This window comes from Meles meles, chromosome 15 (genome assembly GCF_922984935.1).
Source record: "Meles meles chromosome 15, mMelMel3.1 paternal haplotype, whole genome shotgun sequence".
Classification (NCBI taxonomy): domain Eukaryota; kingdom Metazoa; phylum Chordata; class Mammalia; order Carnivora; family Mustelidae; genus Meles; species Meles meles.
Window position 1 is genome coordinate 39,769,177 of NC_060080.1, and position 23,236 is coordinate 39,792,412.

At 43.3% G+C, this 23,236-nt stretch overlaps 1 protein-coding gene across 2 annotated transcripts in view; it reads left to right on the plus strand.

Annotated features, from left to right (window-relative positions):
- Positions 1 to 23,236, plus strand: part of REEP1 (receptor accessory protein 1) — a 103,511-nt gene that overhangs the window by 55,098 nt on the left and 25,177 nt on the right. For both annotated transcript variants that reach the window (XM_045979901.1, XM_045979900.1), the window contains exons 3-5: positions 8,472 to 8,548; positions 15,391 to 15,511; positions 18,266 to 18,379. In XM_045979901.1, coding sequence (XP_045835857.1) covers positions 8,472 to 8,548; positions 15,391 to 15,511; positions 18,266 to 18,379 — 312 coding nt within the window. The remainder of the gene's footprint in view (positions 1 to 8,471; positions 8,549 to 15,390; positions 15,512 to 18,265; positions 18,380 to 23,236) is intronic.

A 23,236-nucleotide genomic window follows, 5' to 3' on the forward strand; every position in this document is an offset into this window, starting at 1 on the left:
TAAACCAGGCTCATGTTTTCTCCTTCTCAGTCATAGGCATAGGTGATTCTCTGTGAGGCTGAAGTAGGACTCAGAGGCTGAAGAGAACGTGAAAGACTTAAGTGGTATTAGCTTGGTTGGCGTAGGAGAGGATCCAAAGGCGGGAGTGAGGCTAAGGAGGTAACTACACCTGCTGGCTCCCCAGCCCATGGGGAAGGTTTTTACAGGTTGAAATTTGATGACTGATAATTTCTGGGGTTCATGAAAAGTCTCCAGGCTCTGCCTCCCACCTGTGGTTTAGGGACTTGGCTTCTCTCTATCTCCTCACTCCTGGATCCTGCCCCTGACCGGCTGAGAGGTACTTCCCAGTCATGTGGTCAACTATCCGCTCTGACGTTGCTCCTGGGTATTACCCCTCAAATCAGCCATAGCTTCCTCTCTCTATCCTGGGTGCTCACCTACCCAAGCTCCCCCTCATCTGACAGGAAGCATTACATAGAATCCCTCAAATTTGGCAAGTTCTATTTCAAACTTGGGGGGAAAAATGAGCATTATTTGGTTTCTGTGTGGCATGATGGGGAAAACCATTTCCTGGTAATTTATTTATGGTTTCCATCTCTGAGTCACATATTCCCTTTACCCTGTTGGGCTCAGCAAACCATTCTCAAACCCTTCTTTCTGTAGGACAGTATTTATTTATTTATTTATTTGACAGAGAGAGAAAGAGAGAGATCACAAGTAGGCAGAGAGGCAGGGGTGGGTGGGGAGGGTTGGAAACAGGCTCCCTGCTGAGCAGAGAGCCTGATATGGGGCTCCATCCCAGGACCCTGAGATCATGACCTGAGCTGAAGGCAGAGGCTTAACCCACTGAGCCACCCAGATGCTCCTGCATGACAGTGTTTAAAGTGAAGGAGCACACTTTATCTATCTACAGAAGATAGAAACTTCTTTAGGTGAACACTTCAAGTCTCCTCTTTACCATGGCTCCCTCATCTTTGTCCATAGTTTTAACCTCCATTCTGAGAATTGGTCTTATCTTTTCAGTGACCTGTTAGACATTCTTCATGGATGTTCTGAACCCTCAGACTCCCCTCAGCCTTATGGTGCTCAATCTCTTCTCCCTAACTTGCCTCTTTCTTTACCCTCTTGCTGGTGTGAGTGGTTCCATATCACACCATGCCCTGACTTCAGTAAGCCCCTTTCCTCCTATATATACCCAGCCATCCATTCAGCAGAACCTGTGGGGAGCATCTGTTGCCCTGCAAGCTGTCTAATTTTGCCTTTCTTCTCAAAAAGCCACCTAAACCAGTATTTCCCAAAGTATATTCTTTTCTCAACATGTGAAATCCATCCTTTCTTTCCCATTTACAATGTCAATGTTCTAATTGAGTCATTCAAAACATATCCCTTGAGTCCGTGCTATGTGCCAATAATTGTTTTAGGTACTAGAGATACGGCGATGTGTAAGAACAACTTGTCTCCACTCTCAGGGAGCTTACAGTCTAGTAGGAAAAGCATAGGAGTTGACAGGTACTGTCAAAGCAGAGTAACAAGTGTTATGACAGGGAGCATGTGTGAGACCCGATAAGAGGAAGAGGGAGAAGGTACTTACCCAAACTTTGGATACTTCCTGGAGAAAATGATATTGAGGTTGAGATCTGAGGGCTGAATCCTGGAGGCAAAAGAAGGTACACTGTTCATAGAACTGAAAGAAGTTCCTTTTAACTTGAGTGAAAAATTCAAGAAAGTATTGGTGTGGGGGAAAGCTTTTATACAGATAATTAGGGTTTCATTCATGCAAGGACTTGAAAGCCAATATAAGGAATTTGGGCCTCATCTTAAAAACAATTAAGGAACTGTTGAAGACTTTGGAAAGGAGAATATCAAATTTAGATTTAAGAAGATCGTTCTGAATGGAATATGGAGGACAGATTAGTAAGGGGTCAGAGGTTTAGAGACTAAGCTAAAGGCTGTAGTTCTATTTTATAGGAGATGTTGGTGGTCTGAAGTAAGTAAATGACAGAAAGGTTGGAGAGAAGAAGACAGGTTCAACAGGGTAGAAGTGACAGAACTTGGTGATTGGTTAATTGGTTACTGATGAGGAATACAGAGTTTTCCCGGGGAAAATGTCTTGTCTGGAGTTAAAAGAGAATGTTTAGGGATGCCTGGGGAGCTCAGCTGGTTAAGTAACTACCTTAGGTCATGATGCTGGAGTCCTGGGATCAAGTCCCGCATCAGGCTCCCTGCTCGGCAGGGAGTCTGCTTCTCCCTCTGACCCTCTCCCCTCTCATTTTCTGTCATTCTCTCTCTCTCAAGTATATAAGTAAAATCTTAAAAAAAAAAAGAGAGAGAGAGAGAGAGAATGTCTAGAACAAAGCCTTGTGGAGGAATTGATGAACCTCAGAGGTAGCTAGAAAATCAAGAGGGAAACCAGAGCCGCTGTGGTGTTGGGGGAGCTATTCAGGAATTGATAGTTTCACGTCCATCTGAAAGTCAAACAAATCAAAATTTTTTAAAAAAATGAAAAATTGTCCATCATTCTCCCTTGACCTGACCATCACAGGGCTTCATCTCCTGACCCATGAGATCATGACCTGAGCTAAAACCAGGAGTTGGTTGCTTTAACCTACTGAGCCACTCAGGCTCTCCATCATTATCCTTTGTTTTTAATTGAAGATATTAGAGCATGGTTTGAATACTAAAAAGAAAAAGACAGTAGAGTAGGAATTCAGGCTCTTGGCTGTGTATCTGGAAACCAGTTTGGAATTCCTGGGTCGTGGGCCCCAGCATCCCATGAAAGGTACAGTTGGAAAGACCTTCTTTGCCCCCTGCTGAGGAGCCCATTCTGCTGTAGGTAATCTTGGCAGCATATGGTCTCTCAGACAGCAGTTACTTTCGACGGATTAAAACAAGGTGGCTCCCAAGGGAGAGTCTTGTTTTTCTGAATGAAGAAGACCTCTGAGTAAATCTGTTCAGACCCATGTTTCAGAGTTACAAAGACAATGGGCATTCACCAGAACTGCCTTTACTTTTGAAAGATATTTTTGCTGGGAATGGAAATCCAGGTTGACATGTTTTTTTCTTTTGACACTTTAGATATGTTATTCTGTTTTCTTCTGATATTCATCATTTCTGATGAAAGTCATCTATTGTCATTCCCCTGTATGCAATATATTTTTTCCTCCCTCTCTCTCAAGATTTTCTTTCTTTTTCAGCAGTTTTACTGTGATATGCCTTGGTGCATTTTTCTTGTATTTATCTTCTTTGGGATTTGGTGAACTCCCTGGTCCTGTGGATTTGCTATTTTTGATCAGTTCTGGAAATTTTCAGTCATTATTTGTTCAAAAATTTTTTCTGTACCATTCTGTTTTTACTCTCCTGTGAAATTCCTATTCCACATATGTTAGACTGCTTGATGCTATTCCATGGGTATTGAGCATCTCCACTTTTTTCCAGTCTAGATTTCTGTCTTATTGACTTTATTGTCTTATAGTTCGTACATTTTTTTATTTTTTGCATCCAGTCTGCTCTTAATTCTGTTCAATAACTTAAAAATATTAAAATATTGTGTTTTTCAATTTTAGGATACCATTTGTCCTTTTTAAAGAGTTTCCTTCTTGGGTACCTAGGTGGCTCAGTTGGGTGAGTGTCTGCCTTTGGCTCAGGTCATGATCCCAGGGTCCTGGATCGGGCTTCCTACTCAGAAGGCAGTCTGCTTCTCCCTCTACCCTCCCCCCTCACCCCGCTCATGATCCCTCTCTCTCCCAAATAAATTTTAAAAATCTTTTTAAAAAGTTTCCTTTCTCTTGAAATCTCCCATCTCTTCACTCTATATGTCTATCTTTTCCTGTAGATTCTTTAACATATTCATACCTTTTCAAGAAAAATAATATTGAATCTGCCCCTGTGTTCTTAGGATAAGTGTCTTGTTAAGTGGTGACAAAAGAAAATTTAGCTTTTATAACAAAAGCTTTGTTATTAAGTTGTTATATATCTATATATCTTTTTTTGGTGGGGTATCTGTTCAGATCTTTTGCCCAATTTTTAATTAGGTTGTTGGTTTTATTACAGAGTTTAAGAGATCTTTGTGTATTTCAGATGTTATTTATTTATCAGATATATGTATTGAAAATAGTTTCTTCTGTCCTGTGGCTTGACTTTTCATTCTCTTACCAGTGTCTTGCAGAGCAGAAGTTTTCAATTTTAATGAAGTCCAGTTTATCAATTTTTTTCTTACATGGGTCATGCTGTTGCTGTTGTATTAAAAAACTTATTCCCAAGCCCAAGGTCACTTAGATTTTCTTCTATGTTATCTTCTAGAAGTATTATAGTTTTATATCTTCTTTTATGCCTATGATCCATTTTGAGTTAATTTTTATGAAGGGTGTAAGACCAGTGTCTAGATTCATTCATTCACTCATTTTCTTACTCATTTACTGATTTATTTATTGCATGTGATGTCCAGTTATTCTAGCACCATTTATTGAAAAAACTATTCTTTCTCCTTTGAATTGCCTGGGCTCCTTTGTCGAAGATCAGTTGACTATAATTATGGGGTCTATTTCTGGACTCTCTATTCTATTTGTCTTTTTTTTCCCCCCAAGATTTATTTATTTATGAGAGAGAAAGAGAGAAAGTGGAGGAAGGGGCAAAGGGAGAGGTAGAGAGAGACTCTGAAGCAGACTTCCCACTGAGTACAGGCCCTGTACTCAGTGGGAAGTCTGCTTCAGAGTCTCTCTCTGATCTCACAACCTGATATCATGGCCGAGGCAAAATCAAGAGCCAGACACTTAACTGATTGAGCCACCCAGGAACCCGCCTCTATTTGTCTATTCTAAGATCTATTTATGTATTCATTCAGCTATAACACTGTCTTGATTATTGTAGCTTTATATTAAATCTTAAAGGCAGATAGCACCAAGCCTACAACTTTATTCTTGTTCAGTATTATACTGGCTATTCTTGGTCTTTCACCCTTCCACATAAACTTTAGAATCAGTTTGTTGGGATCCACAAAAGAATTTGCTGGAATTTGATGTGGATTGCATTGAGTCTATAGATTAATTTTGGAAGAAAGAACTGACATTTTGACAATATTGAGTCTTTCTATCCATGAACATGGAATATCTCTCCATTTGTTTACATCTTCTTTAATTTCCTTTATCAAAGTTTATAGTTTTCCTCACATACAACTTTTACATATATTGTTAGATATATTCCTCAGTAATTATTTTTTGCTGCTAATGTATATGGTATTTTAATTTCAAATTCCAGATGTCCAGATATGTAGGAAATCATTTGACTTTTTAAAGACTTTATGTTTAAGTAATCTGTATATCCAATGTGGGGCTCAAACTCACAACCCTGAAGTCAAGAGTCAGATGCTCTATTGACTGAGCCAGCCTGGTGCCCCTGACTTTTATATATTAATCTAATATTCTGCAATCTTGTTACAAGGTTATGTTACATTCTTGTAAGGAATATTGAGTTTTGTTCTTCTGTAGACCATCTTGACCTTGTGGCAGTTAAATTTTACATTTACTGGGGTAGGAGTATTTCAGTTTTGTCCTAGTCTTAGAGCTGATCTCTTAGTCCTGGGATGTAATTTTTATTATTAAGGTATGGTCTTTTAGATGTTTCAGTGAAAATTCCCAGATATTTACCAAGCTCCCCCACTTGGTAAGACTCAAATCTAAACTCTGTTTCTACTACAATGAGAAGATACTAGTCTTCTCAATTTTTTCCAGCTTTCCAACTTTTTTTTTCCTCAGCCACCTTGGAGTATTACCTGATTCTGTGCAACTTAGGGGCCAGGCAAATACTTAGGGGAATTTATATGTGGATTTGGGGGACTTCCCCTTTATAGCTTCCTTCTCTGGGATTTTTCCCTCTTAATTTCCAGCTTCTCTAGCAATCTCCAACTTCATTCTCCAGTTCTGCAGGCAAAAAGACTATGTGTTTCTTTTTGAGTTCTGTCTGCCCCTGATTTGTAGGCTGGGGATTATTCCCAGGCATATCAACGTGGATCTATCTTGCTGTGCTTTCCTTCCAGTTTCTACCAACTTTAAAAAAAAAAAATAGTTTTATTTTTTCAGTGTTCCAAGATTCATTGTTTATGTATCACAACCAGTGCTCCATGCAGTATGTGCCCTCCACAATACCTACCACCAGGCTCACCCAACCCCCCACCCCCTCCCTCAGTTTGTTTCTCAGAGTCCACAGTCTCTCATGGTTTGTCTCCCCCTCCAATTTCGCCCAACTCCCTTCTCCTTTCCATCTCCCAGTGTCCTCCATGTTATTCCTTATGCTCCACAAGTAAGTGAAACCATATGATAATTGACTCTCTCTACTTGACTTATTTCACTCAGCATAATCTCCTCCAGTCCTGTCCATGTTGATACAAATGTTGGGTATTCATGCTTTCTGATTGAGGTATAATTCCATTGTATATATGAAACATATCTTCTTTATCCATTTGTCTGTTGAAGGCCATCTTGGTTCTTTCCACAGTTTGGCAACTATGGCCATTGCTGCTATGAACATTGGGGTACAGATGACACTTTCTTTCACTACGTCTGTATCTTTGGGGTAAATACCCAGTAGTGCAATTGCAGGGTCATAGGGTAGCTCTATTTTTAATTTCTTGAGGAATCTCTATACCGTTTTCCAAAGTGACTGCACCAACTTGCATTCCCACCAACAGTGTGAGAGGGTTCCCCTTTCTACACATCCTTTCCAACACTTGTTGTTTATTGTCTTGTTGATTTTGACCCTTCTACTTGGTGTAAGGTGGTATCTCAATGTGGTTTTGATTTGAATTTCCCTGATGGCTAATGATGACGGACATTTTTTCATGTTTCTGTTAGCCATTTGTGTGTCTTTTTTGGAGAAGTGTCTGTTCATGTCTTCTGCCCATTTTTTGACGTGATTATCTGTTTTTTGAGTGTTGAGTTTGAGGAGTTCTTTATAGATCTTGGATATCAGCCCTTTGTCTGTAGTGTCATTTGTGAATATCTTCTCCCATTCAGTGGGTTGCCCCTTTGTTTTGTTGACTGTTTCCTTTGCTGTGCAGAAGCTTTTGATCTTGATGAAGTCCCAAAAGTTCATTTTTACTTTTGTTTCCTTTGCCTTTGGAGACATGTCTTGAAAGAAGTTGCTAAGGCCAATGTTGAAGAGGTTACTGTGTATGTTCTCCTCTAGGATTTTGATAGATTCCGGTCTCATGTTGAGATCTTTTATCCATTTTGAGTTTATCTTTGTATATGGTGTAAGAGAATGGTCAAGTTTCATTCTTCTATACATAGCTGTCCAATTTTCCCAGTGTCATTTATTGAAGAGACTTTTTTCCACTGTATATTTTTTCCTGCTTTGTCGAAGATTAGTTGACCATAGAGCGGCATTTTTCAAAGTGCTGGAACAAACAATCCTAAAATTTGTATGGAACCAGAAGAGACCCCGAATTGCTAAGGAATTGTTGAAAAAGAAAAACAAAACTGGGGACATCACATCGTCTGATTTCAAGCTTTATTACAGATCTGTGATCACCAAGATAGCATGGTACTGGCACAAAAACAGACACATAGACGAGTGGAACAGAGTAGAGAGCCCAGATATGGACCTGCATCTCTACCAAATTTTGATAGCTTTCTAGTGGCTTCAAGGAGTTGTTTTTAAATACTTTGTTCAGAGTTTGTTATCATTGTTAGCAGGAGGGTTAGTCAAATGCCCTATTCCACCATCACCAGACACTACATGGAGCAGACTAAGGAATTTGGACTTTATTCTCCAGGCTGGAAGGTTTTAAATCAGGGAGTAGTCTGATAAGTTCTTGGTTTGGGAAGATTAGCATAGGGGTGGTTTATAGGATGAGTTGTTGTGGGGGAAGCCAGGAGACAAAGGAAGCAGATGGAAGACTTGCAGTGGTTTGGGAGACAGGGGTCCAAGGGCTCTACTGGAGGAGAAAGGCAGTTGAAATGCATAAGGTTGGTCACATGGGAGAGATTAAAAAAAAAAAAAAAAAGATCTAGTTTCTGTGAGGGGATGTGAGACTTTTCCACAGGAAAGCATTCCTAAGTGACCACATTCCAGAAAGTCTGGCCTGACTAAAGGTCATTCCAAAGTATATCTCTGTTAAGACTTGGAGAGTTTACTAATGTGGTGTTAGTCTTGGTAAAATGACCTAACTGGATCCTGAGTCCCTCCTGGTCTGCTGATCTCCCTGGCTCACGTGAAGCCTAGATTGTCACCAGGATCTGCTTTGACCTTGAGCCTGGGTTATTTGTGGAAGTAGCCTGTTTGCCTCCAGCCCCAAAGTCTGGAGTGGAACTGGAAATCAATCTGTGGAAGGACAGGGAGAAGGGGTTACAAATGCAGGATATACTGCCTGGGCATGCCTCAGCATCCATTGTCTGAGCCTCTTGTCCTTGATGTTGGGCAGCCAGCCATTTATCCTTGACCTTATCTACTAGATTTTTTGTTTTCTCTTTCAACAGGTCAAATGGATGATGTACTGGATTATATTTGCACTTTTTACCACAGCAGAGACATTCACCGACATCTTCCTTTGTTGGTAAGTACTCTAGGACATGGGACTTTTCAAGGGAAGATGTTGCCTAGTATCAGTGGAGAGGTGGGAAATTTCTAGAAGCAGTCTCAGTCTTACTGGGATAGTTTTAATAAATTAAATCTATAAAGTTGCTCTTCAACTAAATATTTGTTCAATGACCTTATAAGAGCAGGTATTGTTCTTATAATGATATAATGGTGGACAAAATAAATAAAGTTCCTCAACTAATGTAGCTGGTAAGAAAGCATTTATGTATCAAAACAAAACAAAACAAAAACACCAAAGGGAAGAAACAGTACACACAAGTTTCCCTTTGACTAATAAAACTAGGTTTCTCTCAAGCACCATTCACTCTCACTATAACTACTGTTCACCATTGTATATACTTTTAACATATTTATGTATGTACATATATACATACATATATACTTTTTTCTTTCTTTTTTTTAAAGATTTTATTTATTTACTTGACAGACAGAGATCACAAGTAGGCAGAGAGGCAGAGAGACAGAGAAGCAGGCTCCCTGCTGAGCAGAGAGCTCGATGTGGGACTCACTCCCAGAACCCTGGGATCATGACCTGAGCCGAAGGCAGAGGCTTTAACCCACTGAGCCACCCAGGTGCCCTAGATCTCCCTATTTTTTACATGGCCACATGGAATTTCATGGTATAGACAGACCATAATTTAATCAATCCCCTTTCGATGGAAAATTTCTTTCCTTATAAACAATGCCACTGTTATAGCAATGGAGCAAGTAAAAATTACAAGCTAGGTCCATGCATTGATATATTGCTTTTTTTTTTAAGATTTTGTTTATTTATTTGACAGGCAGAGATCACAAGTAGGCAGAGAGGCGGGGCAGAGAAAGAGGAGGAAGCAGGCTCTCTGCTTAATCCCAGGACCCTGGGATCATGACCCAAGCCAAAGGCAGAGGCTTTAACCCACTGAGCCACCCCCAGGCGCCCCAATATATTGCATCTTTGAAGGTGAACGAAGCTATAGATAAGTGTAGCATCTTATTTCTCCTTTTTAAAGGGCCTAACTTTCTCTGTACACGTGGGAATGTGTACTAAACGTATAGTACTAAAAGTAGTTCAGAAATACTCATCTGTTAACCAGAGTTATTTCTACAACTTGGAATCATGGGGTTGGTTTTGTATTAGGCTGTGTTGTAACAATGTTTCACCATGATCAATTATCATCAGAAAGAATAATAAAAATATTTCCATTTTGGAGAAACTCCTTACCCAAAGAGCTTCAGTATGAACTTACCCTCTGGGATGTCATAGGCCAAGAATGAGACCCGAATACCACTTCTGTGAATCTTGTTTTGGATCAATGGTCTTAAAAACCTTAGTGTATAGTCTTCCCCCCACAGGAGGCTGGCTTTCATCCCCACTAGGAGACATAGATGTCTCAGCCATTGTGTAGGGAAGAAATGTGGATTACCTAATGTATAATGTTGGTGCGTTGCACCCCAATAAACCACAAACTCAGGATGGGGCTGAGTCTCCAGAAGTCTCCAGGAGTGGAGAAGGAGCTCTGCTGAGCCATCCTTTGTCTTCCACAGGCTGCAGGGTCTGGTACCAGGAGTAAGGCCTCATATTGGGTAGAGCTGCATTGGGGAGGTTCCTGTGCCCCATGGGGAGATGAGGGAAACAGGCCAGGCCCAGTGAGGACTGTGTCATCAATTAAACATCATGGCCAGCTCCTCACGTCCTCTGGTCTTCCTTCTGAACAATGTCCTGTGTGCATTGCTGGGAAGCCTCCTGCTGTCCTCCTGTCCCTCCTCATAAATATCATGGGGACTAGTGTTAGTCTTACAACTAATACTCTTTGCAGGGGTATTAGTATTCTGTCTCATTGCTCCTGGCCAAGTGGAAATCTGGTCTAGTGATGGGTGTGCTGTCCCTGGTAATTGGAATATATTTTTACTCATGACCCTGGGACTTCAGAGTTTCATACTTCATAAATGCTTATCAGCTATCTCTGGAATTGATTTGATTTTGATTTGCGGGGAGCATATGAGCTTTCCGTTGCTGCCGTAACAAATTATCACAGGTTTAGGAGCTTTAAAACCACAGAAATTAAGTGTTTCAGTTTCTGTGTGTCAGAAGTCCAGGTAGAATCCACTGAGTCCTCTGCTCAGGGACCCACGAGGCCAAAGTCAGGGTGTGGGCCGGCCCGGGCTCTTCTCTGGAGACTCTGGGGGAGATGCCACTTCAGGCTTATTTGGAGAGTAGGCAGAATTCAGTTTCTTGTGGCTCTAAGACTGAGGTCCCCATTTCCTTGACAAGCGCCTCCCACTTCAGCTTCAAGCCCGCAGTGCCTGTCAGAGCCTTCTCAAACTTCAAATCTCTGCCTTCTGCTGCCTGCCAGAGAAAGAGCTCGGCTTCTGCTTTTAAGGGATCATGTTATTAGATTAGACCCACCTCCAATAATCCAATATAATTTCCCTATTTTAAAGCCAGCTGGCTGATAATCTCATTTATGTCTTCAGGATCCCTTCTGCCATGGGAAGGGAGCATATTTGTGAGGGTAACATGAGGATCAGAAGATCATGGGACCAAAACTCTGCCCACTGCTGGAGGGCCTCTGATAGGGGTTTGGGTGCCTGTGTGCAGGTACAGGTGGACTCCCCCTCTTCCTGCTCCGTGTGGAGGCCTCAGCTGGCCTGGCTTAGCAAGAGCTGTCCAGCGGTTTATGTATGGGAAGTGAGGGTCTTGTCCGTCTTCTGCAAGGAAGAGGTTGGGAACCTTCACTCCCTGCTTTAGCCCACAATCTGGTCCTGCCCTCAGCCTGCTTTCTCTTTCTCCGCAAACCCGAAGGTATTACAGTTCACAGCTGTCTTTGGGCAGAGTCTTCCCACTCCCTCCTGCCTCTTGCTCAGGGAGTGGCACAGAACAGGCTGATCAGACAGACAGAGCCCTATTTCCACCCTTCCAGGGACATGGACACCAGCTTGGCAGCTCTGCACTCTCTGTAATGAGAGAGAGAGAGAGATTGAGAGAGTGAAGCTTCTGTTCTTCCTGGAGGCACCTTCTGGCTTCCTGGGAAGCATCTTTAACATTGGTTTACTTCCAGGATTGGAGATGGCCCCTCGCCTTTATCTTCCTCTCCTCCTCCCTCCTCGCTCATCCCTGCTGCCCTCTTTCTACCACTCCCCTAGGGCAGTTTTCTCTTCATAGTTAACTTCTTTTAAACTTTCTATTGATGTAAACAGCAGTCATATATGGTCACAGGAGACAGAGGATGGTGGCTTGCCTCACAACATCCATAGGTGATTTCATCTAGTTTTTTAACATTTACAAAATACTGTATCACATGGCAAAATGAAATTGAAACCGTACACTAAAAAGTGAGGCCCTCCTCCCCCAGGCCTTCATTCTCTCTCCCCAGGGATGCGACTGTTAGAGTTACTTGTGTGTTCTTCCAGAAATTATCTGTGCACATTAATTGCATGTGTTTTGGCAATTTCATCACGTGTCCAAGCCTCTGAGGAAGCAGTTACCCCTCAGGAGTGTGAAGGTGTATCATTGGAAGGGTGGGAGGCTTCACCTCCCCCATGCACTCCAGGGCTGTGCACCTGTATCTGGGGAGATAAATATATCCTAGCGGTCAGGACAGTTCAGGGACTTATCATCAAGGAACGAGCATGGTTCTTCTCCTCCTCTTGGGTGAGGCTGGCACGGTAGTAGGTCAGGTGAAGGTGACTTGGTTGGTGGTAATTGCATTGGTAGAGCCAAGTGAACCCAAGACCTCTGGGTACAGGGTCTCCATGGCTCAACTGGGAGACCCTTATGATACCTCACAAGGGCCTGGTCCTGGGGTGATGATTCCAGGGACAGCTCGATTTGGGATTCCCCAAGGTATACTGTTAGGGGGGTGTGTATATGTATATGTGTGTGTGTGTGTGTGTGTGTGTTCTTGATGGGGGAAGTGTGGTGTGGGAAAGGGATTATCGAATATTACCATGTGTGTTTGGGGGCTGCTAAAGGAGTCACATATACCCATGTGATTGTCTACCTTAGGTGTCTGAAGTCTACTACTGATAATGCTTTTGCTTTTGGAAAAGGGACTAAAAGTCTGGGATGTAAAGAAGACTCTTTGTTGTATACTCTTTTGGATATTTGAATTTTTTAAAGCTATATGCATGTATTACCTGTTACAAAAACATCTTTCACATAGCCAGCGAAAGCAGTGCTGTGCGATAGATCCCTTGGGACTGTGTATCTTGTACTGATGCCTGAGCTTGCTAGATTCATTTGCCTTCCCCTGGGAGCTGGTAAATAGTTGTTTTCAAGACAAAATTTCCTTCATTAATAATCAGTGGATGGTTCCAGTGTGGGAGAATCATGCCTCTGTTCCTTCAGCCTCTTCTCTGATGGCTGTGAAACATTCAGCAGTCTTGACATGACGGTGTTCTGGAGTTGCAGAGGGAATATTGGGCAAGAACCTGCCAGAGGCAAAAGGCAGCGGACCAGGGACCTCGATGAGGAAAGCAGAGTGGCTGGAGCTGCTGATTTGGGAGTCTGTGTGAGAGTTGAAGGCTCTGAACTGACTTGCCAGAAATCACTCTTTATTTTCAACTGCATTATGGGGAGTGAGAGCATGCGTGGGAGGAATTTACTTCTCTGATTCTTCAGACTAGCGCGGGTGTCCTTTTCCCTCTTGGGATCATCTTCCAAGGGTACCTGGAATTTGTTTTAATCAGGTCTGGTAAGACGCATAGATTCAGGAGTGACTGTCATGAAGGGAGCGGGTTGTTAAATGCACAGGTCCCTAGAAACAGGAGGCACAGCACGTGTGAGGTCAGTCAAGAAGCAGAGTAGGAAGTATGGGCAAGAATCTTTATGGTGGTTTCCATGGAAGGAACAGGCAAGGCAGAGTAAACATGTTTAGGACCAACTAGTCTGAATAATTTCTATGGGCTCTGGGGTATTGGGGCTGTCCCTTGTTGGCTGGTACCTGGCCCCTGAGTGATTAGAGCAGCTGGAGAGTGGCCCAGAGCGTGAGAGCTCCTAAAGGAGGTGGTTGGGATATGGGTTCCGGATTGGTTGGTTTACATTTGAAAGGCTTGTTTGTGGGCGAATTGTTTCCTATCTTTCAGAATTGGCTAACCCAGGGAGGGGCAGTCTCTTCAGAGTCAGGAAGGCCCCAACATGCCAAAGCATTAGAATAAAGAAAATAAAAATACATAGTATTAGTACACAGCAGAACAGCCAAGTATTGTTGCACAGGTTGTACATAGCACAAGGTATCTGGCCAAGGTGGCAGGCGGGGCTGAAATTCAAATGAAGCCCTGTTCACTAGTCATGCTCCTAGGACTGCCTCCAGTTGAAGGGGCTGGCCTTTTCTTATACATACAAAGGCACCACATGGTCTGGCAGAGGCCCATTTTGACACTTGTCTCTGGTAACTGTTCTGTGTCATTTGCAGTTCTTTGATCAGTCTCTGTTTTTCTGCCTGGACCATCAGTTCCAAAGATACAAGATACTCTTATCTGTTTACCACTAAACAAAGCCCCAAGAGAGCAGGGATCAGTCTTTTTTATTCACCATTGTGTCCTCAGTGCTCAGTACAAGCTAACACGTGTTGGGGTGGGTAAGTGTTCATGTGATGAATGAATGAATAGTAAGCAGGACTTCTGACTCCAGGATTGTAGGTTACCTGTGCTCTGAAGTCTTCTATTGGCACGAATCTGTCATGTGCCGTAGGTTATATTAGGATATATAGCCTCTTTGCTGGCAAGAGTTTGGCTCCTGTCCCTGCCTCTTTTGGCACCAAAAAGACAGCCAAGAAGGAGAAGCTTTGATTCTGTCTGGAGATTCTTGGTCAGCTCCTCCCTGTTCTAAATCTTCCAGGGGTTTGTGCCTTCTTGGCGACCAGTGAAGAGTCAGTGACTGGGTGTAGGGCTCAGAGGGCCATGGCCATCTGACCCCGCAGGCTGTGGCTGGAGCCCCGGCTCCCACCTCAACAAGTGGAACCCTGCAGGAAGCCCCAGCAGTTGCCAGGCATGGCCGCAGGGTGGTTGCTGGAGAGAACCTTGGTCCTTGGCTTGTTTTGACAAAAAGAGAAAACAAGAACCTGCTTTGAAAAGAAGCCTTGGGTGAGAAGAGGGAGGACACGGGGGAGGGGCAGCAGGTGCTGGCTGGTTCAGTTGGTGGATCGTGCAAGTCTTGATCTCAGGGTTGTGAGTTTGAGCCCCATGTTCAGTGTAAAGATTACTTAAAAAAATAAAATCTGAGGGCACCTGGTGGCTCATTCGGTTAAGTTTCTTCCTTTGGCTCTGGTCATGATCCTGGAGTCCCAAGATCGAGTTCCGCATTGGGCTCCCTGCTCAATGGGGAGTCTGCTTCTCCCTTTAACTCTCCCCCTTCTTGTGTTCTCTCTTTCATTCTCTCTCAAATAAATAAAATCTTTAAAAAATAAAAATAATAATAAAAAATAAAACCTTAAGGGCGCCCGGGTGGCTCAGTTGTTTAGCCTCTGCCTTCAGCTCAGGTCATGATCCTAGGGTCCTGGGATCGAGCCCCACATTGGGCTCTCTGCTTGGTGGGGAGCCTCCTTCCTCCTCTCTCTGCTTGCCTCTCTGCCTACTTGTGATCTCTATCTGTCAAATAAATAAATAAAATAAAATAAAAATAAAAATAAAATCTTAGAAAAAGGAAGGAAAAAAAAAGAAGGCTTTGGGCTTTTGCTCTGTGTTTGCAAGTACACACACCCTTTACCGGTGGTGGCAGGAGGGATCTGGAGGCCTGCAGAAGAGGTGTCTGTGCAGCTGGGTCTCGGGGCTGTGTTGCCGAGAACCGAACAGAATGTGTATTTTCTCATCTCTCTCCAGGTTTCCATTCTATTATGAACTAAAAATAGCCTTTGTAGCCTGGCTGCTGTCTCCCTACACAAAAGGCTCCAGCCTCCTATACAGGAAGTTTGTACATCCCACGCTGTCTTCAAAAGAAAAGGTAATTTATGCTGCTCAGGCTTTCACTCCTTCCGGCAAGTAAAAAATTTAAAAAGTGATCAGTAAAAAGGACAAAGTGTTTTATTGTAGGAGACCCTTGATTGTCTCTTATTTCCCTCCAACAATTTGTTACTTCTAATCTTTTTTTTTTTAACTGTATTTTTCTGACATGTTTAGAAATCGTGGTGAGATCCTCAAAAAGATGTTATGTATCATTACTGATTGAAAAGCATTTCCATAAATTGAAACAATAAACAACAGAAGATTCACTCATAATTCAACTCCCCGAGCTGAATTTCCTTCCTTTCATCATGCTCAGCTCCTGCCCTTTTGTAGATATGATTTTTACATAGACTATTGAAAAATACTTTTAAAACGTACGGTAGGAAAAAGAACCATAATGAGATTAAATGACTTGAACTGATGCCCAGATCGCTACGGACAGACACTGGAAGATAAGAAATTTCTTGTGCAGTGTTTGCTTTATTGTTTCATGATAAATACTTGCCTACCAATGGAATCCCTGCTATTTTGGTAATTATCAGCTGGTAAGGACTAGTGAGAGCAGTCATAATAATTTGTTTCATGCTATTTACCTTTTGTGTTTATTTTGCTTCGAATTGCTTCACAAACATCTTTGCAATGAAAATATAAATTTGTCTAATGCCAGAGATGGGAAAAATAAGACAGGGAAAAATTGCAGGAAAGGGTCAGCAATAACTAAGAATTCAAGTAAGAATTACAACTTATATCTCTTGAAGAGAAATTTAATTATAAGCTACTTATAATGGCACTGTCCATAAAATGATTTTTTGTTTAACATCTCCACTGAACTTAATTTGCAGGATTTGCTTTCACTGGATTGCTCTATTGTCGCTTTTTTTTAAGATTTCATACAATAATAAATGCATTACCTCTGTCTTCCTAAATTGCTTTGATAACTTTGTTTTTTATGCATACCAGTCTTTTCTTTAAATAAAATTTTAAGTGTACCAAAAACCCCCCAAATACCAAAAAACAACAGAAACCCTTAATATAGATACGACATTTAAATTCTGAGATCTTAAACATGTTTGCACATAACTGATTTGTACTTGATCCTCATAAAGATTCATGAACCCCACAGTACCTCGAGATTAATTTCTTCTTTTGACTTATTGTCTTAGAATAAATTGCCAAGAGCGGGATTACTGAGTCCAATACTGTATAATTCATTAATTCTATTACATGATCTTCTAATCTGATTGAGATATGATTCTTAACATAAAATAGGAGCCCCGTAGGTGGCTTTATATATAAATTTCTATTGTTTCTGAAAGTTGAGTACTTTGGCCTTCTGGGGGAAGATTTTAGGGGAACATAGTAATTGGATGAGCAGACTACTATAGACATTTCTGAGAACGCTTTTAGGAACCAGGATACAGCACTGCCTGTCTCAGAAGGGTGGATTTTGGGGAATGGGAACTCTCTCATGACTTGGTTGACAAATCCCTACTCTTGGCACTTCCCTTTCCCCAGATGCTGGGCTTACCCTGAAGCCACCAATGCCATTTCCAGTAAAGTGAAGGTGACTGACTCTTATGAGCCGCCAGGAATCCCTACCGAGTCAGTCAGGGGTCACAATGAAAACTTAGTGTGGGGACTTCCTGGGGAAGTCTTAAACAAGGAATGCACAGGGGTTGACTGTCCCACTTGATACCTCAAAGCAAAGGAAATGCACTGATGTGTTGAACTTCAAAGGAGACCAAGGCCAAGTGTCACTGTATTGCTGAACTCTGAAATGAGCTACTGTGATGTGCAAAACAGCTGTTCTTTAAACAGTGACAACAAAACAACCCAGCCCAAACAAAAGAAAAGAATAAGCCAGACCCGATGCAAAATTTGAAGTAAACCACTGTTTTGGTCCCTGAAGGAAAGAGACTTCAATCCTCTTTCCAACCTCTTTCCAACCTCTCCCCTGACCCTGGGGATATTGTTGGATGACTTCTCATTTCTGCTTTTATTTCATTATCCATAAAATGATCTCCCTTATCAACAAAAATAGCACTCATCTCTTTTTGTGTCATCTCTCCCCTTGATACCTACACGGGAGGGATTTGGATATAGTATGAAATAGCTACAGAATCGTAGAATTTCAGAGCTGTAAGGGCCTGACCCTCTTGAGATAGGAAGATGACAGTGGTCCTCACTTACTGAAACCAGCCCCTGTGTTAGATCTTTACTAAAATGGTCTCGTGTAATCCTTGTTGTGCTCCATGAGTTAGATACTGTCACTGTCCTCATTTTTCAGAAGCTAAACACTTGCCAAGCCCTGACAGCCAGTTAGTGGCAGGTCTGAGGTTAGATGCTGGATTCTTGGCATTCTCTCCTTCAGTTCTTCCATTCCTTCAGTGTCTTAGGAGAGTAGCTGTGTGTAGAATGCAGGACCGTCCACATCCAGAACCCCTGGAGCCTTGCTGGAAGGTTAGAGGACTTTAGGAACAATCCTAGGCTATTGCTCAAAGAAAACCTTCCTAGATCAGTAAGTCGCCTTTTTTTTTTTTTAATTCCTCTTTCACTTCCCTGTATCTCTTCTGTTTCGCCTCCTCCTGTCGACTCTTCCTCCAAACACACACCCCAAAGTGCCTGTGACTTTTCAGTCTCAACGAGAATCCGTGATTGGGCACGCTGCCAAGCCCAGCGCTCAGAAGGGAGGAAAGAACAGAGATTTATTTGAACCTTCCAACTCAGTGTGCCTCTGCTTCTCCTTCAACAGGAAATTGACGATTGCCTGGTCCAAGCAAAAGACCGAAGTTACGATGCCCTTGTGCACTTTGGGAAGCGGGGCTTGAACGTGGCGGCCACAGCGGCAGTGATGGCTGCTTCCAAGGTACTGTGCAGGGGGCCGGGGTGGGGGGCCACTGCTGAGCATCACAATGTGTGACCATCTCCAGCCCACCCACCCACACTGTTTATCACCCACGCAACTTGCACAGGACAGGCTCAGGACCAGGACCAATCATTGGCTCCTCATCTTTTGGGGGTCCCTTTGAAAATCTGATAGAAAAAATTGGTGCATCTTACCCCAAGAAAATTGTGCACATGCACACACACATGCACACAGACACACACAAACACGCTCACACACAAATGATGTGTGCAGTATTAAGAGGTTCCCAGAGCTCCTAAAACTCATGGTGGGTCCCAGATTAAGACCTCTGAATTACTTGGAGCTGCAGCCTGGGGGAAAGAGGAAACAAAAAGGGAGGAGTGAGCTCTTCTCTACAGTTTCCCAGGGTGCACTGGGAGAGACCCCTAAATCAAATATGGCCAGGTGGGAGACTACTGGCATGAGTGGGTAGCTCTATGCACACGTGGCACAGCCGAGCCCAGGGAGGAGCCCCGGGTCCTACGGGAGGTGAGTGGTTCAGACACGGAGGGGGAAGATGTGTGTAGCAGCGGCAACTAGAGCTGGAGGAGGTTTGAAGTAAAGACTGGTCGCGTGGGAGGCTGGGATGGAGACCTCACTTCCTTCCCTTTCCATCCAGCCCCGTTCATGTCCTCTTGTGGTCCTTTCTAGCTTCATCTGTCTCACATCACGTTCTCCTTGTCCTTGTGTCCGTGTCTCATCATGTGCTCAGCCCTGAAAAATTAAATTGGTAGACATTTCCCTTGGAGTAAATCCAGCAGATTGCCTTGTGTTTCCTGGTGACAGTCCCTATCCCCAGTCCAAATGTGGAGGAGGGGTCTGCCTTCAGCTGAAGTGGAAGAGAGGCAGTTATACTAATATTTGGGAACACCCACTGGCTGGGAGGTGAGTTGTGTGAGCAAAGGGAAGCCCTATGTCCTAGGTGGTGACTGAGGGTTTTAGGCAAGGGGGAGCAGAGTTGTGAAAGGCTTTGGAAGGGGACTTTTTTTTGTTTTTAAGATTTTATTTATTTATTTGACAGATTGAGATCACAAGTAGGCAGAGAGGCAGGCAGAGAGAGAGAGAGAGAGAGGAGGAAGCAGGCTCCCTGCTGAGCAGAGAGCCTGATGCCGGACTGGATCCCAGGACCCTGAGATCATGACCTGAGCTGAAGGCAGAAGCTTCATCCACTCAGCCACCCAGGTGCCCCCGGAGGAGGACATTTGATACAGACCTTGGTGGTCCATGGGCCCTGAGTGGATGGTCAGATGGAGTGTATCAACAGCCGGCTGGATCAGGGGACCAAGCCTGGTTTTCTGTGCCCTGAACCAAGAAGCACATTTAGAAGCATTTCTGGAAAAAATACTTACCTCTTGGGGTTGAGTGTTGTTTGAAAAGTACCATCCACTTGAAGCCAAGGCATTCTGCAGACAAAGGCTGAGAAAGAGAGAGAAGGAAAACCCAAAAGGAATGATCCCTATTCAGAGAAGCACCAGCTCCTTCTATAACACAGAACTGTAGTGTGGTGTCCCCCATACTCCAGTGGCTGCTGGTGAGGTGATGGATCCCAGTGAGTATCCTGGGAGGGGACATTCCGCTTTGGTATACTAAGGAGAGGTATCAGGATTTACAAGGAGCAGTGAACGCTGAGATCCTTCTGTTTGAGATGTAACCATTTCGTGCTTTTCTTTTCAAAGCTAAAAGATAAGAGAACTCAGCATTGCTGGACTCTTTAATTCATCAGGCCAACTTCGCAACATAAAGCTACAGAGAAACCTTCTCTTGGCCCCTCCGCCCCACCTCCTCTGCTTCCAAAGCCTGAAGGAAGATGGGTCTCTGCTCAGGGCATAAATGTGAGGTATTCATCAGGGTGGCTAGTGTTGGTCTCCTGGCCATACAGCAGCGTGTGCAAATGTTACTCTGACCGGAATTTGGCAGAGCCATCCTTTTCCAGGTCTGCCTCAGGCTGGAGCCTCTCTTGATGCCCTCTTGGTCAACCATTCGCCAACCCCTCAGACCACTGTCTGAGCCCAAGCCTCCAGCCAGGTGTCTCATAACAAGGAAGCTCCAGATGGTCTGAAACTTGCCTCAGGAAATAACTGCTCATTAGTTCTTTCTAGTTGTGCTACAGTAGTGAGGGATGCCCGCTTCCTGCTGAATTTGGTTTCAAATGGGAAGGCTTTCTGCCTTTTGGGGGCTTTGCTTCTCCTCTCTAAATATAAATATCTTGAGAGGGAAAGCACATCTTCTCTTCCAAAAATAATGCCCTCCATTTTTGAAACAGATGTATACTTAAAAAAAAAAAAGAAGAAGAAGAAGAAGAAGTAAAATCCAGTCTGGCTGAGGGGTAAATCAGTGGTTTCCACAGCAACAAAGGGTTACTCTAGGCAGGGGTCAAAGGATGATGACTAACCAGTGAGTCCAAATCTGGCTTTCATGTCCAAACCACCTGGGAAGCCTTGTTATCATTTTTTAATAGATTCTCAGATGTGCTGATTCAGAATCTCAGGCAGTAGGCCCAATCTCTATTTTTAACAAGTTCCCCAGATGATTTTTAAACAGGCAGCTCTGCCCAGGTCACTGCCTGAGGCCCCTTCCAGAGCCAGAAGCACACAAGTGACTAGGGTTCGAGCACTTCACTTGAACATTCCTGGGATGCAGAATTAGCTTCTTAGAAGCGTTAACCTTGAGAATGAGAAAGTGAGAGGTGTGTGTGTGTGTGTGTTTCGTTTCCTTATGACTTCATGCTAGTTCAGAAATATTATGGTGGGAAGACAAATTCCTCTCCTTCTTTGTAACGCTCCTAAGAGCCTAGCACAGTGCGCTGCTCCCAGCTGAGCCCTGACCAATCTTGGTGACCCCCTCCCCCCCCCCACCAGGGGAATAGTCAGAATAATTTTATGGGGGAAAAAAAAGACAGCCTGCCAAGTCTCCCACGACTAGGGTGACTGTATGGGTTAATGTCCAAACCAGGACACATCTGAGAAGGAAAGGGGTGCTGGAATAATCACAGCAGGAATAGGTATACGTGAGGCCTGTTCCAAGCAAACCAGGACTTGGGGTCACCCTACTCATGGCCCCCATTTACAACTCTTGGACCCTGCCTCTCACCTCCTAGAAAACACCCTCAATTCACAAATCAATTTTCACTCTAAATATCTACTACATTTAACCAAATGGACACACAAAAGAGTGTGAGCTACATGAAAGACTCTCTTACTTCAGACAGATTAGGGTTCAGGTACCTAGATGAGGGCTCACACCTCCCCTGTCTTCTGCTCTCTTTTCCATCCTTTGAAGACTCCCCAAAGAGGAAGTATGGAACTTAAAAGATCTTTTATTTATGCTTTTTTTTTCTTTCCTTTTTTTTTTTTCATTGAAATGTGATCAGCATGTAAGGTTATATTAGTTTCAGGTATACAACATAATGTGGCCATGCTTTGAGTTAATAGTTTTTTTTTTCTTGTAGGGTTGAGCCCTGAGCCCTGTCCCCCCCCCCCCCCAAAAAAAGTTTGCAGAGTTTTTGCATCATCAGAAAGAGTAAAGAAACTTTGTACACTATATTGTACCAATGCAAGTTGTTATTAATGTTAACATTATTTTATCTTAGAACTGGAAAAACAAAAACAACACAATTACACATGGGAGATTCCCCCCCCCAAGGCCCATGAACCCCCATCTCATTGCCAATCCACTCCCAATTTTCCCCAGGGTCTAATCCCTCTCTCTGGAAGTGTGTATGCATCTTTTCTTTCTATGAAAACTGCTCTGTCTTCTTCCTGAGGACACCTTTCTCTGGGACCATCTGTCTGAATGTCCCTCTTCTCCAAGTTGGCTCTGTGCCTAGATGGGGGTTGTTTCCTAGCCAGTAATTCCACCCAGAGGGAAAAGTGAGCTCCAGGTTTTTTTAAGACTAGAATTGGAAATCTCTCTCTCTCTTTAAAAATAATACTCTAGAATAAGCGAAACACACCCTCACATGGAAGAGAAACCATAGTGAGAAAAACCAATATAAACAAAAGTTGGAAAACAGTGCGGTGTCCAAGGCCACCCTATGGCTTTTGAACTTGGAAGCACATCTAGGTTTCTTCCACCTGCCCGGTTCTTAGACCTGGTAAACCAGCCTTGCTTGTATTTGTCTCATAACCTGAAAAATAATGTTGTTTTCCTCCCCTAGAGATCCTATCCCTAAACCAGTTCCACTGGTACCCATACCATTGGTAAAGTTACCTGGTAACACACCTGCTCCAGGTGGTGCTGACAGTCTGTGAATTCGGGGTTTTTCTGCCCCAGATTATATGCACGCGTTTCTCCCCGGAATCTAATATTTCCTATTTAAATTGTTAGCTTCTGGAGATGAGAGGCTCCAGATTATTTTCCTTTGTTTCTTGCTTAGGGAAACAACAACAACAACAGAATAAAGAACCCAGCAGTGCCTACTTGTTAAGTATTCTGCACGTGTAGCTACCCACCAAACCTTGCTGAGTGATCTCAAGAGCAAACTTTTTTGATTCTCTAGTCTTGCTCTTTCCATGCCGCTCTTTCCATGCGAATTAATTAGAAGTAAGTACGTTTAGAATACAGCTCCTCAGTCAGACTAAGTTACATTCCCAGTCATCAGCAGCCACGGTAGCAGATGGCTGGCACGGACACAGAATGTTTCCAACATCACAGAATGTTTTCCCGGGCAGCCCTGCCCCAAGCCCTCTCTGAAGCCTTCTGGGTTCTCCTTTGCCTTATTTTCACCCTTCTACCTGCAGTGCCCTGACGTTGACAGGCCCCCTCCCTTATCCACTCAGCTGATAGGAGGTTCAGCGGCAAAATAAGGAGAAGGAAACA